Source organism: Squalius cephalus (assembly GCF_949319135.1).
Source record: "Squalius cephalus genome assembly, chromosome: 23".
In the NCBI taxonomy this organism is placed as follows: Eukaryota; Metazoa; Chordata; class Actinopteri; order Cypriniformes; family Leuciscidae; genus Squalius; species Squalius cephalus.
Window position 1 is genome coordinate 14,990,842 of NC_137144.1, and position 15,251 is coordinate 15,006,092.

Here is a 15,251-nt window from a genome sequence, read left to right on the forward strand (position 1 = left end):
TAATTATTAATTTAATATACTATACAATACATTTATATTAACTAATATGTAAAATATTCTTTATATTATTATTATTATTATTTTATGATGATAAAATGAAATGCATAATTATAATATTACCTTAACTATTATTTAAAATGTTATTATAATAATAATAATAAAAATATTGTATTAATTAATTTTATCACTTTTAATATTTATATATTTTAGCATTTATATAAACAGCATTTATATATTTTAGTTTTATTTGATATATTTTTAGATAACTTCCAAATAAAGAATATTCAAATAAATCTAAATTCTCAGACCCCTGAAAAAAAGCAAATGTGAAAACACCTTAAGATTTATATATGCCATCATGTAATCTTTTTTCTAACACTTTATGTTAAATAATGCAATAAATCGTTAGTTTATGGGCATTCAAATAGTTCAATGAGCATCAAGTACTGATCTGTTTTGCACAAATCTGTTAACAAACTCATTTTATTATTATAAAGTGTGTTTTGTGTACTTTGACCTTGGCATTCATGCTTTCTCCTTTTTAGATTTGTAATGTATTTGCAGTGAAAGAATGATGTGAAGTCGAAATGTAGACTTTAAGATCAAGCATGTGCTGACGCGTCACGGTTTCTGTCTTCCTCAGTAACGGCTCGGCCACATCAGAAGATCTATTCTGGAAGCTGGATGCTCTTCAGATGTTCGTGATGGACCTGCACTGGCCAGAGCTGGAGTTCGCCAAACATCTGGAGCAGAGGCTCAAACTGATGGCTAGTGATATGATGGAAGCCTGTGTCAAAAGGTCAGCTATTAAAGAACGAATAAATGGCTGTCCTTTTACAGCCAGGAGCTTCATGTAACTGATTTCTCTGCCATCTCTGATATCTAGGACCAAAGCTGCCTTTGACTCGAAAATGCAGAAGTCTAGCAAATCCACCGATTTCCGCGTTCCCTTGTCTGTGTGCACAATGTTCAATGTTCTCATGGACGCCAAGAAGCAGTGCTCCAAGCTGTGTGTTCTCGACCAAGGTCAGGAGGTACGTCACAAACTTGAGCGGACACATCTATGTTTATCTTAGTACTGTAGATCTTTTAAGAACACCATAAGTCTCGCAAAAAGCATCTGGTCTTTGTTAAACTGACAGCAAGGAGGTACAAACAAGATTAAGAACATTAAATTACGTTACGCTAATTAGCCGTTTGAATAGCTTTCAAGATCCATCAGTTTCTCTTTTTGAGTTGAACTAGCACAGGTGTTATTGGTTGGTTTGAAGTGTTTTGTCCTTTTCTGTGGGCGATATTATCCTCCTCCTCTTCTGCCTAGAGATAAGTCTCGACCACAAATGCTCTGGAGGCCTTGAACAAAATCACATCCAAACTTTCACAGACCCTTCGGCACCGAGGACTGCCATTTTGATTTCAAACAAGCCAATTCGTTATACTGGCTTCTCATTTGCATGGCAATTACGATGATACATTATTTGGCTAGCTATTTAATTGCCTTTTCTCTTTGTGAACATTGTACATAGCTGTTCATTAAAGATGTAGTTTCTTCAAATAAAAATACTTTATCCCAACTTAATGTGCATAAGTAAGCTATTCAGATACTACCTAAAGTGAATTGACTCCAGTAAACATGTACCTCTATCAAAACATTGTACTGTCAACTTCTGACTGGAGAGCGAAAGATGTTCAGATTGTCTTTGAAAGATCGCAATTGGATAATTATGATCCAGAGTAGAGTTTGGATTCACTTAGGATGTGCTCACACTAGAGACAAATCCAAATTGGATTTTAAATCCAAATTGAATGTTACAGTTCACTTTAAAGGGTTAGTTCACCCAAAAATGAAAATCCTGTCAGTAATCACTCACCCTCATGTTGTTCCAACCCCGTAAGACTTTCGTTCATCTTCGGAACACAAATTAAGATATTTATGATGAAATCTGAGAGCTGGCTCACTCCTTCATAGGCTTCTAAGTAATCGATGTCTGCCAGCCCAGAAAAGTTAGTAAAGACAATGTTTAAAATAGTCCAAGTGACTACAGTGGCTCAACCTTAAGTTTATCAAGCGACGAGAATAGAAACAAACAAAAATAACGACTTTATTCAACTATTCATTTTCTTCAGTGTGGGCCTCTGAGTGAGTTCACGTGTAACAGCAGCGCTTCTGGGTTGTACGTCACCACGTAGGCTCACTATTGGCCGACGCTGGTCATGTGTGTGATGCTGGCCAATAGTGAGCCTGAAACAACCCAGAAGTGCAGTAAAAATGAGTGTACTCCGAGACAATTATAAATGCTATTTAAAAAAAATATATATTTGACGTTGCATGCACCACGTAGAAAACTAATCGAAATCCGATTTGGCGCCATTCACACTGAGACACATTGCCGGTTGATTTTAATCTGATTTCAAACTTCATATTCAATTTGTGAACGTGGTGTGTATTGTGTTTGTTGTGTGTGCTGTTCAGGCTACAAATAACAAAACAATTGATTGGTTTAGACTTTCGTTTAGCTTCCAGAATTAGTGATTTTAGACATTAAAGTGGCAGTTTGCTTGTTGTTGTTTTTTTCTCTTTAATAAATGACTGTAAATCTCATTTCATATTCTTCCTTCTGAAATAAGCAAGGTTGTTAGATTTTGTGTTGCGTTTGTTTACTACCTAGTTGAATTTCACCAAAATCAGTTTTATTTATCTGATGGCTGTCTGTTAACCAGCTCGGAGATTAGTTTACATTCAAGGATGTTTTATCTTTTTGCTCATTGTCTTTTTTTGACTCATCCCCGCATGTCCTGCACGTTATTGCATGAACCCAAGGTTGACCAACAATGGGTAAGTATACACTCTACCCTTCTTTTGTGCTTGCGAGTAGAGTAAAAATACAATTTGTGCAGTTAACATTTAATTAGATATTTCACTCAAAAAAGAAAAATTCTGTAATCATTTACTCACCTTCATGACATTCCAACCCTGTATGACTTTCTCTTTTCTGGAACACAAAAGAAAATATTTTTGAAGAACGTTGGGAACCAAATAACATTGACTTCAATTTTATTGACATTTTCAAAATATCACAAATTAGTGGAATCACTAACACTCCAGTGTTGTTTTCATTTAACCAAATCAGTTGCTCCTTCAAATAATTTAGATTTGTTTTTTTGTTTTTTTTAACGGCACACTCAAATTTTATCACTGCCGTAATTCTGCCTTCTTTATATTAATGCACATTTAGATGTATGAAATCTTCTGAAATAGAAGTCAACTTTTTGTTTGTGTAGTCAAGATCCTGCTCTCTCTCTTCTGAATTGTCGTCGTAGTCGATACTACTCTTTTCCAGTCCTAACAAAATAAATAAATAAACAAAACAGGTGCTAACTTTACAAAAAAAAAATGTATTTTCTCCTCCATTGACACCTAAAGTATGCGGCCTTGTGAGGCGAGATAGTCGAGAAACTGCCACTTTTATTTCCACTTACTTCTTAGAATTGGGTTAAAAGGTATTTCTCAACGCTCAACTGATTTTCCTTCACACGGAATTGAGTTTAATGGCCAACAGCGCATGTCGGCGTGGTTGTGAAAGACTTTATTTAAAAACAAAGAAAAGATGATTTTACCCGAGTTTGTCTGCCGCTTTATTTCAAAATACAAGGTTATGCTTTATGAGCCGCCATCTCGCTGACTCTGAAGTGGATGGCTACCAGATAAATGTTTTCAAAAGAAATTCTTGTTCTTTTGGTTTTTCACACACACGGCGAAGACCTCCCTATTTAATCGGCGATAATGCAAAAAAAAAAAAAGCCTCGCCGCTTAGCCGTATAAAAAGCAAACATGGAAGTGTTAATTGAGGTAAAAAGTCCTCAAGATTCTCCTATAATGCCATTTATGAAAAAGCTGCCATTTTGCGTGCAGGGGAAAAAAAAGGGGTGAAAAGAAAATTAGAGCTGCTGACAGTGACCTCTTAGCACCCTCAATTTGTCACCGATCTGCACGCATTGTTGATTGAAATTTTTAATTTGGGTGTCCTTTAGATTCGGCGTGAATGGCCATTGTTGGCGGAGATGAACTCCTGCTTGCCTTGCATGCAGCAAAGGCATCTATTCAGCACCCAAATGGATGCGCTCTCTCTCTCTTTCTCTCTCACACCCCCTGAGCCCTCGCTTTCTCCTTCCTCCTCTCTTTTTTTTTTTCCACAAAATAGGTGAATAAGACTTATCAGACATGAAATGGCGGATTAATTGAATGTAGTGTGAGCCTTTGGTCGCCGCAGCTGGACGGGTTCTTTAGAAAAACACAAGGCTGCTCTAATTGTGGCCCACACAAAAAGTATCCTTCAAATTCCTTTGCCCTAAACGAGAGCAGGAATGCCATTCATTGGCATAATGGGCCTAATAGCTGCTTAACTCAGCCCTATTGCACGGGGAGGATTTTTCCTCTCTCCCGAAATATGTCTTTGTGAGCGTGTTGTTCTTTTAGGATGCCTTGCGATCTGTTCGGCGTCGTATTTGTTGATGTTTCTCCTCCTTGTCCCCCCGTCTTCTGTCCCACAGCAGCAGTACCACTCAAAAATCGATGTCCTGATCGATGAGGCCTTTAAGGAAATGATCTCCTCCTTGGTCTCAAAGGTACTCCCATCAGGCATCGTCTCAGCCTCTTTCGAGACGCCCTCATAACCCTGCGATTTGGATTTTGACTCAACACGTAGCTTTCCAATGAATGTGTGTTTCAGGAAACGTTATATGGTGTTTTCTGCTACGTTGTACCTTTTCAGTGAATGTTACTTTGTCCTAAATTGTTAATTGTTGCTCGTGCTAAAGGTGTTTGCGCCTGTCACGCAAACATTAACTTGCTTTCACAGTTTGCAGCTGTTCTGGACGGGGTGTTGTCCAAAATCTCACGATATGACGAGGGAACATTCTTCTCCTCAATCCTGTCTTTCACGGTGAGTGTTGTCTCTCACGTTTATCACACGCCCTTTCCGGGATCTTATTTCGCACTGAACGCCAAATAAGCCAAAGATATCAAGCAGGTACTTTTTTTTTTTCTTTTTTTTTTTAAGGTAAAAGCAGCAGCCAAATATGTGGACGTCCCAGTAAGTGTATAAATGGTAACTGTGCGCATGATGCCGGCTTGCCCTGTGTGGATATTTTTGTGCATGCTGCTCTGCATTTGTGTATGTGTGTTTTATTATTTACTTAGGGAAACAGATTCTCTATTCAGCTTTGCCAAGCATTTCCATCTTGCTTTGTTTTTAATATTTAAAAAAGGCTTAATGCATATTATTTCATCATTACTTAACACAATTACATATTTTTTTTGATCATTTGCGACTCATGGCCAACTGAAAGCGGGATTGGAGCGTCTTTCAGAGCTGGCTGAGCAAGACTAATTAGCAACCCCATTGGCTTAAAATCAGTCTCACGATCTGCCACAGTGTTGACAATGGGCCGTCACAAGCAGAGAGAGATGCTAATGAATCACCAGGAACCAAGACTGTTCAGAGCGCAGACCGTGAGCAAGCAGAAAGAAGCTAACACGGGTTGAGGGAAAGACTGAGTAATCACATGACCTCCTGATCCGGGACGAGAGTATTACTGAAGGGCTGACTGAATAAAAACATGAACAACTTCTCATTACAGTTAGTTTCCTGTGACGGCAAAGCTGAAATTTCAGCATTGTTACTCCAGTCTTCAGTGAGACTTCACATGATCCTTCAGAAATCGTTCTAGTATGCAGTGGCCCTAAAAAGTATGTACTGTATAAATGTAATTTAATTTGATGATAAAAGTACCTTTTTTGCCTCTTTTAGGAAGATCTATACTTAGAATTTCCAGACATTTTCCCCTGCTTTTTCTGTTCTGATTTTAGAGGGAAAATCTGTGGAATGAAATTGAAATATTGTTCAGTAGTGCTGACAGCACTACACTTTTATTGGCAGATGAAAGCATTATCTCATTAGCCCAAATATTTCAAATGCAAACACACAAGGGTTGGGAATGTTTGGATTTCCATAGAATTGGAACAACCGTCATTAACAGATTTTCTGATGAATTCTGTGAATGCAGATTCCGTGTGGGCCTACGTTTAATCAAAAAGTCAGATCCCCTCAAGTTCACACATGTGTCCTAGAAGAGGAACCACAGGTGTTGTTCAGCACATCATCAACATGATCCTCTAAATGTGACCAAAAAGTTTCCAATACTTTTTGACTTCATTTGGAACAGTTTAACTATACCTGTAGTTTTATCATTTGAAACAAAAAGTATTTTTTGTTTATATTTTACTTCAAAAGTGTGCTCGTGATATATTTATTTAAAAATATATATATATATTATATATAGATAATATCATAGATATGTATTCATAAATATTAATAGATATTTAAGTGTATAAATATGTTTTGTCTCAATTTTGAGCAGGTCACCATTTGTTTTATCATTTGCAACTTAAAAAAATAAGTTTTACTTCAAAAGAGTGGTTGCACTATATTTCTTTAAAAAAAACTACATTTGATAGTTAATCTATTGCAATAACATAAAAAAAATACGTTTTGTCTTGATTTTGAAGTTTACCTGTTTTATCATTTGCAACTTAAAAAAAACTTAATTTTAAAATTTAAAACTTAATTTTAAAATATTTTAAAACTCAAATATTTTAGGTGAAATTATGCTTGTGCATAGTGTGTATGTGTGTGTGTGTATGTATATATATATATATATATATATATATATATATATATATATATATATATATATATATTAGGGCTGGGAAATGATTAATCGTGATCAATCGCATCCAAAATAAAAGTTTGTGTTCACATAATATTTGTGTGTGTACTGTCCATAATTATTTTGTATATAAATACACACACATGCATGTATATATTTAAGAAATATTTGCTTAAATATACTGTATATATATTATATATAATTTGTATTATAAATAAATATAAATATTTTATATATAAATAACAATTTTTTCTTAAATATTTCCTTGCATGTGTGTGTATTTATATACAAAATAATTATGCACAGTACACACACAAATATTATGTGAACACAAACTTTTATTTTGGATGCGATTAATCGCGATTAATCATTTCCCAGCCCTCATATATATATACACAAACCATACACCACCTTAGTCTAAACACTTTTTGTAAAAAAAAAGTTTGATAACACTTTACTTAAAGATTTTATGTATAATGTATTATAAAGGTTTAATGCATTATGCATAATATCTTTTCATAAATAATTGTAACCAAGGCTAAAATGCATTATAATATTTGCAGATACCTTGTTGCATCTAAAATTGGTTGTTTGTCTTGTATTTTAATGCATTATACTTTCTATAGGCTAAACATAATTATTATGATGTGTTAGAAGTCTGGTTATAATTATTCATGAGACCATACAGTGCATTATAATGTGCATTAAAAGGCATAATTAATGCATTAGAAATACTTTTACAATACATTATATATAAAGGCTTCGAGTAAAGTTTTCCCAACAGTTTACCTAGTGTTTTGTTTTGTTTTTTATTTGAAACTTGAATTTTTTTGCAATTATGCTAACTTTCTTTCAGATAAATGATACTTGATGGCATTCATACATTTTTAGGCGTGACTTGAGTGTCCAAATAACAATTTGGGGCCAATGTGCAAAGCAAACTGATGAGATTAAGAACAGAAAGTCGTTCAAACCCTACACATCCAAACCCCATCGCTCCATCTGAGCTCTTGGGTCTGGCTCCCCGAGGTGTGCAGCGGGTGAACACCCCATCTCCCCCTCAAATTATAACGTAACCTCCACCTTGCGCTTTTGTGCAGAAGGAACGCTGCTCCGTGTAAAGCCCTTTTCACAGCTCCCGCTGAAGCCGGAGAGGGAGGGAAGAACCTGGCTGTGGTCTGGCCTTTGGCACTGAACATTTCTGGGCTCTTGTCACGAAAGGTTAAGCTCCTCTGCTCCTTTGTGAAGGCTGCCATTCAAGCGCCGGGGCTTTCTGGCGAGACGCCCTCCCGATAGCGCTCTGTTAACACACTCGTTCGCACATTCACACCCACGCTAACACTCACGGCTCGAATCTGCGTTCGCATTAGCGTTACCACAACAGAGTATTTACTCAAAACTTGCACAAACGCACTTCACACGCTCTCTATCGCGCACACACACACACCTGCACCTGGACAGTGAATGAAGCAGTGGCAGGAAGCCAGGCTAGCAGTTGTGTGTAATTACTGCGCATTTCGTCTCCCCTTCCCTTTCTCTTCTGTTTCCCCATCCACGCCATTTATCCGCTCAGCTTAACCAGTCATTAACCTGGCCTTAATCGCACCATCCCACACCTCTCCATTTATTCTTTCACACATGGCCCACACCCAGTCGTCGTGGCATTGTCTGGCCTGACGGATCGTCCCTCGGTCCTCCGGTTGGATTTCGTGTGAGAAGATCGTGTTTGTGTACTTATCGTCCCATCACGGGCTTTGTCGTCCTGTCAGGCTGATGGAAGGAAGAGCATTGGGTTAAAAATACCCCGTTTTTGCTTCCACCCAAGTGCCTTTTGTGGAGCCACAGGTGACTACCATGATACGTCAGCGATTATACGCTTGATTCTCCACAGGAAGTGGCAGTTTTCTTCCCTCCACTATAATATAAATGTCTGTGAAGACCTCTGAAGTCCTCTTACTCAACATGACATGAAGCCCTCTTGAGTTCCCAGTCGTTTATGATCAACTGTTGTTTGTCCAATTCATATCTCTGATGCGGTTAGGAGGTTATACTGTCCAGTGTATGTTGCGCTCCAGTATTGGGGAGTACCTAACTAGATTTTGTGACGCTACTACATAAATGTCAATAGTGTGACAGTTTGCTTCTTTCAAAATAAGGCAGCTTTTCCGTGAACAAGTTGCACTTGCATTTTTTCAGGATTCTTTGAAAAAACTATTTTTCAAATAGGTACTAACTATTTTATCATTGGACCTTCATTCTGTCATATGACCAACACACAAACTCACAGGAAGCGAGGCTTGACCAGAACAGGAGGTTGATGTTCAGGTGTCTCTTTGCGCTCTAATAAAAAGGGGTTTTTCCAGCGTTCAAGCCCTCAAGCTACAGCCCTTGAGTCATGGGAGGGAAATGTGTCACAGCAATTATAGCACTATTAGGACATTTTTGTCCTGTTTTAACAGCCTCAGTGTGAATAGAAAAACATTTCCACAGGTAAAAGGATTGCTTTTAACGGTCGTAGGTGCTTTTTGCTACTTTTTTTTATATGTTTACAAGTGGGTTTTTTCCTCAATAATATCCTTCAGCAGGCAAAGATGGTGGTGGCTGTCAATGTATTGGTATTCGTGTTTGATCTTGGTGTTTGATTTGCTCATCCTGTCATACAAAGAAAATAATGGCTGAATTAAAGGTGTACTAAGTCATTTTTGTTCATTTCGCTGCACGACTGTCTTATACGTCTTCATACAAACACAACTGCTGTGAATCCAGCATCATATAAAAACAAAGAATTTAGTTATCAATGCCATAGCAGAAAAAAAAACAGCTTGTATTTATTATTAATAATGGTAATCATCATCCTATTAATATTTGTAATAAATCTCCTTTCTTAGAGTGTCTTTACAAGAAAAGAATAAACAGTAATGGCCAATTCACACCAAGAAAGATAACTATAAGAATCTAACCATCTGTTTAATGATTCAGAAGTGCGCCCAGTTTTGTCATCTGTCGCTTTAAATGCTTGAGCTCTTTAAAATCGGGTGGATTCTGATTGGCTGTTGATGTTTTTAGTGTTCATCAACTGGAAAAAAAAATGCTCTGAAAGTGATTCCAATAATATTGTTCCTGAGTCATCATTATAGTTGTGGTGTGGACTATTCTCATTGAATTATAACGATTATTACAACTTTATAGCTAATAACTTTATAGCTAGTTATAGTTATCGTTCTTTGTGTGAACAGGCCTTAAATCATAAAACTTAGGGAGCTGACACAAATAAGCAAAATTACACATACAAAAACAGGGTGCAATAAGAAATAAGGTATTTGTCAAAGGTAAAAGGATAACCTGGTCATGTGATCTCAAAATGGCTGCCACCATGAGGGGGACCTGCCCTTATGTGGGATAAAACAGCTTTTACTTGGCCACTGTTCTGACTGATGTTTTAAACATTTGTCAAAAAATATTATAGATTTCTTTAGGTGTAAACCATTTCACTTAGTGCACCTTTATGAAAGTAAACGTTTGAATGACTCAAAATCAATCATCAGCATGTTTTCTGGTCAAATTCGCTTTGCAATGCATCAACAAAAATCAAATGAATACCCAGAATGAATTAATCTGATGAGCATATTGACTTTGGATGTGTCACTCTCAACAGAAACCTGGTATGGATCTAGCAGATACCTACATCACCTTCGTACGGCAGAACCAGGACATTCTGCGAGACCGCGTGAATGACGAGATGTACATCGAGAAAATCTTCGACGTAAGTTTCGTGCCAAACCCACGGCATTATGCCCTGTTACGCTAAATTCAGGTGTAAACAGAGTCATATGTAAATTGCGTGAGCTTATTTTGTCCATTAGATCGTAAGATCTGAAAAAACCCATACATGGACCCTCCCCTCAAAGGAATCAGGACAGAAGTGGTTGAAAAAGTGAACAAAAGAGACGGATTAAAACATAAGGTGTAAACGGGAATGCCTCCCTCGTCTACCTGTGATCCAATCGACCAAAACGCATCCTGATACCAGGTGTAAACAAGGCCTAGCATCAGAAATGTTTCGTAATAAGTTTAAAGAGCAACGCAAATATATCAGAATTACTTCAAGGTCGTTGTTTTCAGGTGTGCCGTTACAAGTGAATTAATGTTCCAACATCTATTCCTTTTTATAATCCGTCCCAGTTGGTTTCCAGCCGCGTTCCTGCCACATCTCCTCAGCTGTGGGTATTGTAAAGCCGAGGCAGAGGGAGGTGAGAAGGGGTGGGGAAAGTTTTTGTTGCAAGAGGCAACGAGGCCTCACCAAGAGCACTCATCAGCCCATTGTGACCACTTCCAGTGCCTGAGCACTCACCCAGGGCTCCTGTTGACCCGTTTACTCTCAAACAACATCGAGAGAGAGAGAGAGAGAGAAGGCGCAAACGCATACCTCTCGCTCCTTAATTTTGTTTAGAACACACTGCTCATCCTTCCGTGCCGCTTTCAGAGGCGGCAGATCTATAGACAGACACAAACACTCGAGAGAACGTACACAACAACACTCCCGCCCCTATAAATCCCGAGCAGATTGCCTTTCGAAAACTTCCTATTCCGAGCCAGATTGGAGAGATGCAGTGTTTGATGTCTTCTCTTGATTTATTAGACTTTTGCCGAGGCCGCCGATGGAGACAGGCGGGTGGGATGGAGGTGCCCTGAACACCAACAGCCTCTAATGTGTGTCACACGCGCACAGTCATGCACCAGGAGAGAGTCGAGAGAAGGGTCGCCGTGTGTCACCACAGAAACTTCCTCATCAGGCGGCCTGTGTGTGTGTGGTGCATCTCCAAACATCAAGACTTCCCAATCCGTCAGTCTGTTTCAAAACATTTAATCTAATTCGAATCTCTGGACGGCTAAAAGTTCAGCCGTGAATGTATTTCAGCGCTTCTTCTCGAGGACGAGCCGTTGTGCATCAGGCCGCCGATTGTTGTTGTGGAGATGCCGGAGGAAATAGGAAAATCAGTCGCCGCATGCCCTTGCAGTCTGCGGTCTGTTTGTCCGGGGCGTTAAATCACTGTGATTAGCGGAGCGATGAGGTTTGCACGGCCCTCAGCCTGGTCACAGGTGTGGAGGCCACCCTCCTCTGCCTCCCTAATGAACCAGACAAGTGGACACTTAAGCATGTGATTACTGACACGCGGGACGGAGATTCGTCTGATATGAAGAAATGCGTCGCCATTCTTTCACCTCCACCAATTAGGGCACAGTCATCTGTTTCCCAACCAGCCTAAGTGCTTCAATTAAGTGGCTTCTCATCTTTCCATTTTGCCCATTTTCCGTTAACGGCAGGAGCGGACTTTGCTGATTACTTTTGCGCTGTTTGGATTCATTTACGCTCCCGTCACAAATTTGAAAGCGTTAAAGCCAAGCCTGACAGTAAATTACATGGGATACATGGGAAGCTCAATGAAAACAGGCCTTATGATGCGTTTCACAAACAAACAGATGATGATGATGTGGTCTTGTATGACACAGTCTTGCTTGTGCACGTATTCAAACGAATGCGTGTGATGAGCTCCTAGATAAGCAAATCTCTTCGATGTGCACATTTCGTCGATGTGAGCCAATGATTTCCGAAATGAAATCAGTGGGCAGAATGCCAACACGAGTTGGAGTCACAAAACCGATTCGCCGTCTAAACGCCGTTGATTAAAGAACGTGCTTCTTTCATAGAAAAGTCTGGCCTTCTGAACCGCTAATTATGAAAGGTGTCCTCACCTAAAGTAAAATGTGTATTTAAAAGGTGTTTTGAGTGCAAGGTGACCCTTCACACGCCGATTCAAGCGTTAGCCCTGTAATTAGTTGGTTGGGTTGTTAAGTGCGAACGTGACCTCATGATAGTTGGGGCACGAGAAGATACTTGCAGGAACTTCTGTAATGAGCAATGAAGTAATGACTCTTAATGAATATTAAATACTTTAATACACTGAATAGGTAATCTTGCATGTCCTTTGCTAAAAAGGCTTTAAACATTTTTAAGGTCTGCAAAATGTGTCTGTATAAATTTCAAGGCTCAATCAAACAAGAGAAACACACTTAAAGGGAACTTTTGACATTAACCAAAAGCAGCTTTTTCTTTCACGCCCCACGTAGGTCACATCTTTTTATTTGCTTAAAGTGCTGATGTTTTCTTCCATCGCATTTGTGTCCCCTTCAAGGTTTAATCGCTCTCTTTCTTACATGCACAGCAATGGTACAACTCTTTCATGAAGGCGATGTGCGTGTGGCTGACGGACAGGCTGGATCAGCAGCTGCATGTTTACCAACTCAAAACTCTCATCAAGATTGTCAAGGTAAAAGAAAAAGAATGCATTGTGTGAAGAAGCTTTTGTTGGAAACTCAATTGATGCTAATTGACCGTGACACGAGTGCCGTTTCAGGCGAATCCTAATGTACGAGAAGTCAAAACGTGTCCTTAAACTATTGAATCGCTCTCCTTGCTCTTTATTTTTGTGGTTCAGAAGTCGTACCGCGACTTCAGGCTGCAGGGCGTACTGGACGGCACGCTGAACAACAAGAGCTACGAGACCGTTTACAACCGGCTCACTATCGAGGAAGCCACGGCAGCCGTGTCGGCCGCGGACGGCCTGCAGGGCATCACCATGAGGGACAGCGACGAAGAGGAGGGTTAACGTCCCACCTGTGTGGATGGTCATAAACTCGAAACGAAGAGGTCCTGATTGGAGCTCGCGCTTCATGCTCCCTAGCCAGTGCTACTCTGCCCTCTGTCTAAGCCGGTGTCACCATGCTTGTGTAAAAACTCTCATTGGCCACTTACAGACTGCTAAAGTGTCTCTGTCGTTCTGTATTTGATGTGCAGTGATGCTCGAATAGCACAGGGGTCCTGCTGATGATTTGTAAGTGTATCATAGACACGGTGTACCGAAGTGAAAGCTAGAAATACAGAGCGTGAGGGAAGTAGTGTCTGCTTATGTGCTTTTTTTTTTTTTCTTCTTTTTGCATCAGCTTGGGATCCTCAGGCCAAAGCTCCAAATATGGTGGATGAAATGCTAGTTGTTGCACTGTTTATTTCGATGAAGTCGTGACACTGTTCCACTCAATTGCTATGAGTTCACATTCAGATTTTTCTGTAGAAGTAACCGTTGAGTGTGTCATGTATAGTACGCTGTCAATGTCCAACTATGTTTCAGATGAAAGAAAATGTCACTGGATTTTAACAAGAGCTGTATATTTCTATTGTCTTTGTGCACCTGAGATTGCCCAAGTGTTACAATTAAAGTGTTTTTAATGTCACTTTTCTGGTCTTTTTTTATGATGTGAATAAAGTTATGTGATGCATATGAAGGCTGAGTAGCCTATAAATGATAACATTTTACAAGGGCTAAATACAACTTATAGGGCATTTAAAAAAAAAAGAGTTTTTTATATTTTCATTTTTATACGCATTTAAATGTTTATCATATTCTAGATTAGATTGCAATTCATAACATTTTAGGAAAAGTGGAAACAAACTACTAAATACAGTTGTAGATTTTTTTTTACTAGCCAAAGAATAAGCAACACTTAAAATATTTATTAATGACTAGAATTTGTTCTCCTGGAGTATTCAACATTTTTTGGTCACTAATAAAAACGATGGCAGTTGTTGGTCTCGATATCAAACCCACTCAGTGTGCAGTTTTCTGCATGTTCTTTTCATTATCACTTTAAATGGCCTTCATCTTTATTGTGCATCATATTAAACAAACACATCTAAAAGAAATAGAATTCTATTCATAGAAACACATTGCTGGAATTTCCTACTATACAATAGCGCAATGCCCATTATTTCTAGGCGTTTTACTCTTAGTACGACTAATAATTAATAACATAACAGAAAACAAAATAAAACGTCAAATAAAATATAAAGAAGACTGTTAAAGGTATAACAGGAGATTATTTACCTGTATATGTAACTGTTCATCACTATCTGTTTAATTGATATATATATATAATACTGTAGCTACGTTTAAAAATTATACGACATCTAAAATAATTTTTAAATGCAGTTTGATAACGTTGGTTTACTGTGATAATTTCGATTCAGCCATCTAGTCTAGCAGAGACCTTGAATAAATACTTTTTTAAGGGTAAAAAATATGCCAAGGCTTCAGTGTCAGATAAATAAATCACGATTGTGAGATAATCGCTGTCATCGAATCATAAATTGTGTATCATACTGAAATATGCTTTTAACGGAATTACAGCGAAAATAGTCACGGGAAATTAAATGCGCGATTCTTATTTTTCCAAGTCATATCAGAAAACCAACAGAACCGTTAAAAAAAAAAATTTAAAACTTTTAAAAATTAGCTAATTATTTCTCATATGCAGCTGATTAAGCGTATTGTATTTAATATGGGTGTTGGAAAACATTACAAGATTTTAATAGCCAACAAATATTAAGATGCAAAAATAAACAAATATTAAGATGCATTTGTGCCGTGATATAACGTGAGGCTAATCACAGAGGATTTGTCTCTCTT

The 15,251-nt window shown here is 38.3% G+C and overlaps 1 protein-coding gene across 13 annotated transcripts in view; it reads left to right on the forward strand.

The window, feature by feature from the left end:
- The window catches only part of cadps2 (Ca++-dependent secretion activator 2), a 148,548-nt gene extending 134,529 nt beyond the window's left edge, over positions 1 to 14,019 (forward strand). For 6 of the 13 annotated variants that reach the window (XM_079860234.1, XM_079860240.1, XM_079860238.1 and 3 more), the window contains 9 exons: positions 644 to 799; positions 887 to 1,034; positions 2,822 to 2,836; positions 4,552 to 4,626; positions 4,860 to 4,943; positions 5,061 to 5,093; positions 10,385 to 10,492; positions 12,954 to 13,058; positions 13,227 to 14,018. In XM_079860234.1, the coding sequence (XP_079716360.1) occupies positions 644 to 799; positions 887 to 1,034; positions 2,822 to 2,836; positions 4,552 to 4,626; positions 4,860 to 4,943; positions 5,061 to 5,093; positions 10,385 to 10,492; positions 12,954 to 13,058; positions 13,227 to 13,397 (895 nt within the window). In that variant the 3' untranslated portion in view covers positions 13,398 to 14,018. Of the gene's footprint in view, positions 1 to 643; positions 800 to 886; positions 1,052 to 2,821; positions 2,837 to 4,551; positions 4,627 to 4,859; positions 4,944 to 5,060; positions 5,094 to 10,384; positions 10,493 to 12,953; positions 13,059 to 13,226 lie in introns of all 13 variants that reach the window. The other 7 variants (XM_079860242.1, XM_079860243.1, XM_079860244.1 and 4 more) reach the window with 5 other exon arrangements.
- The last annotated feature ends 1,232 nt before the right edge of the window (positions 14,020 to 15,251 follow it).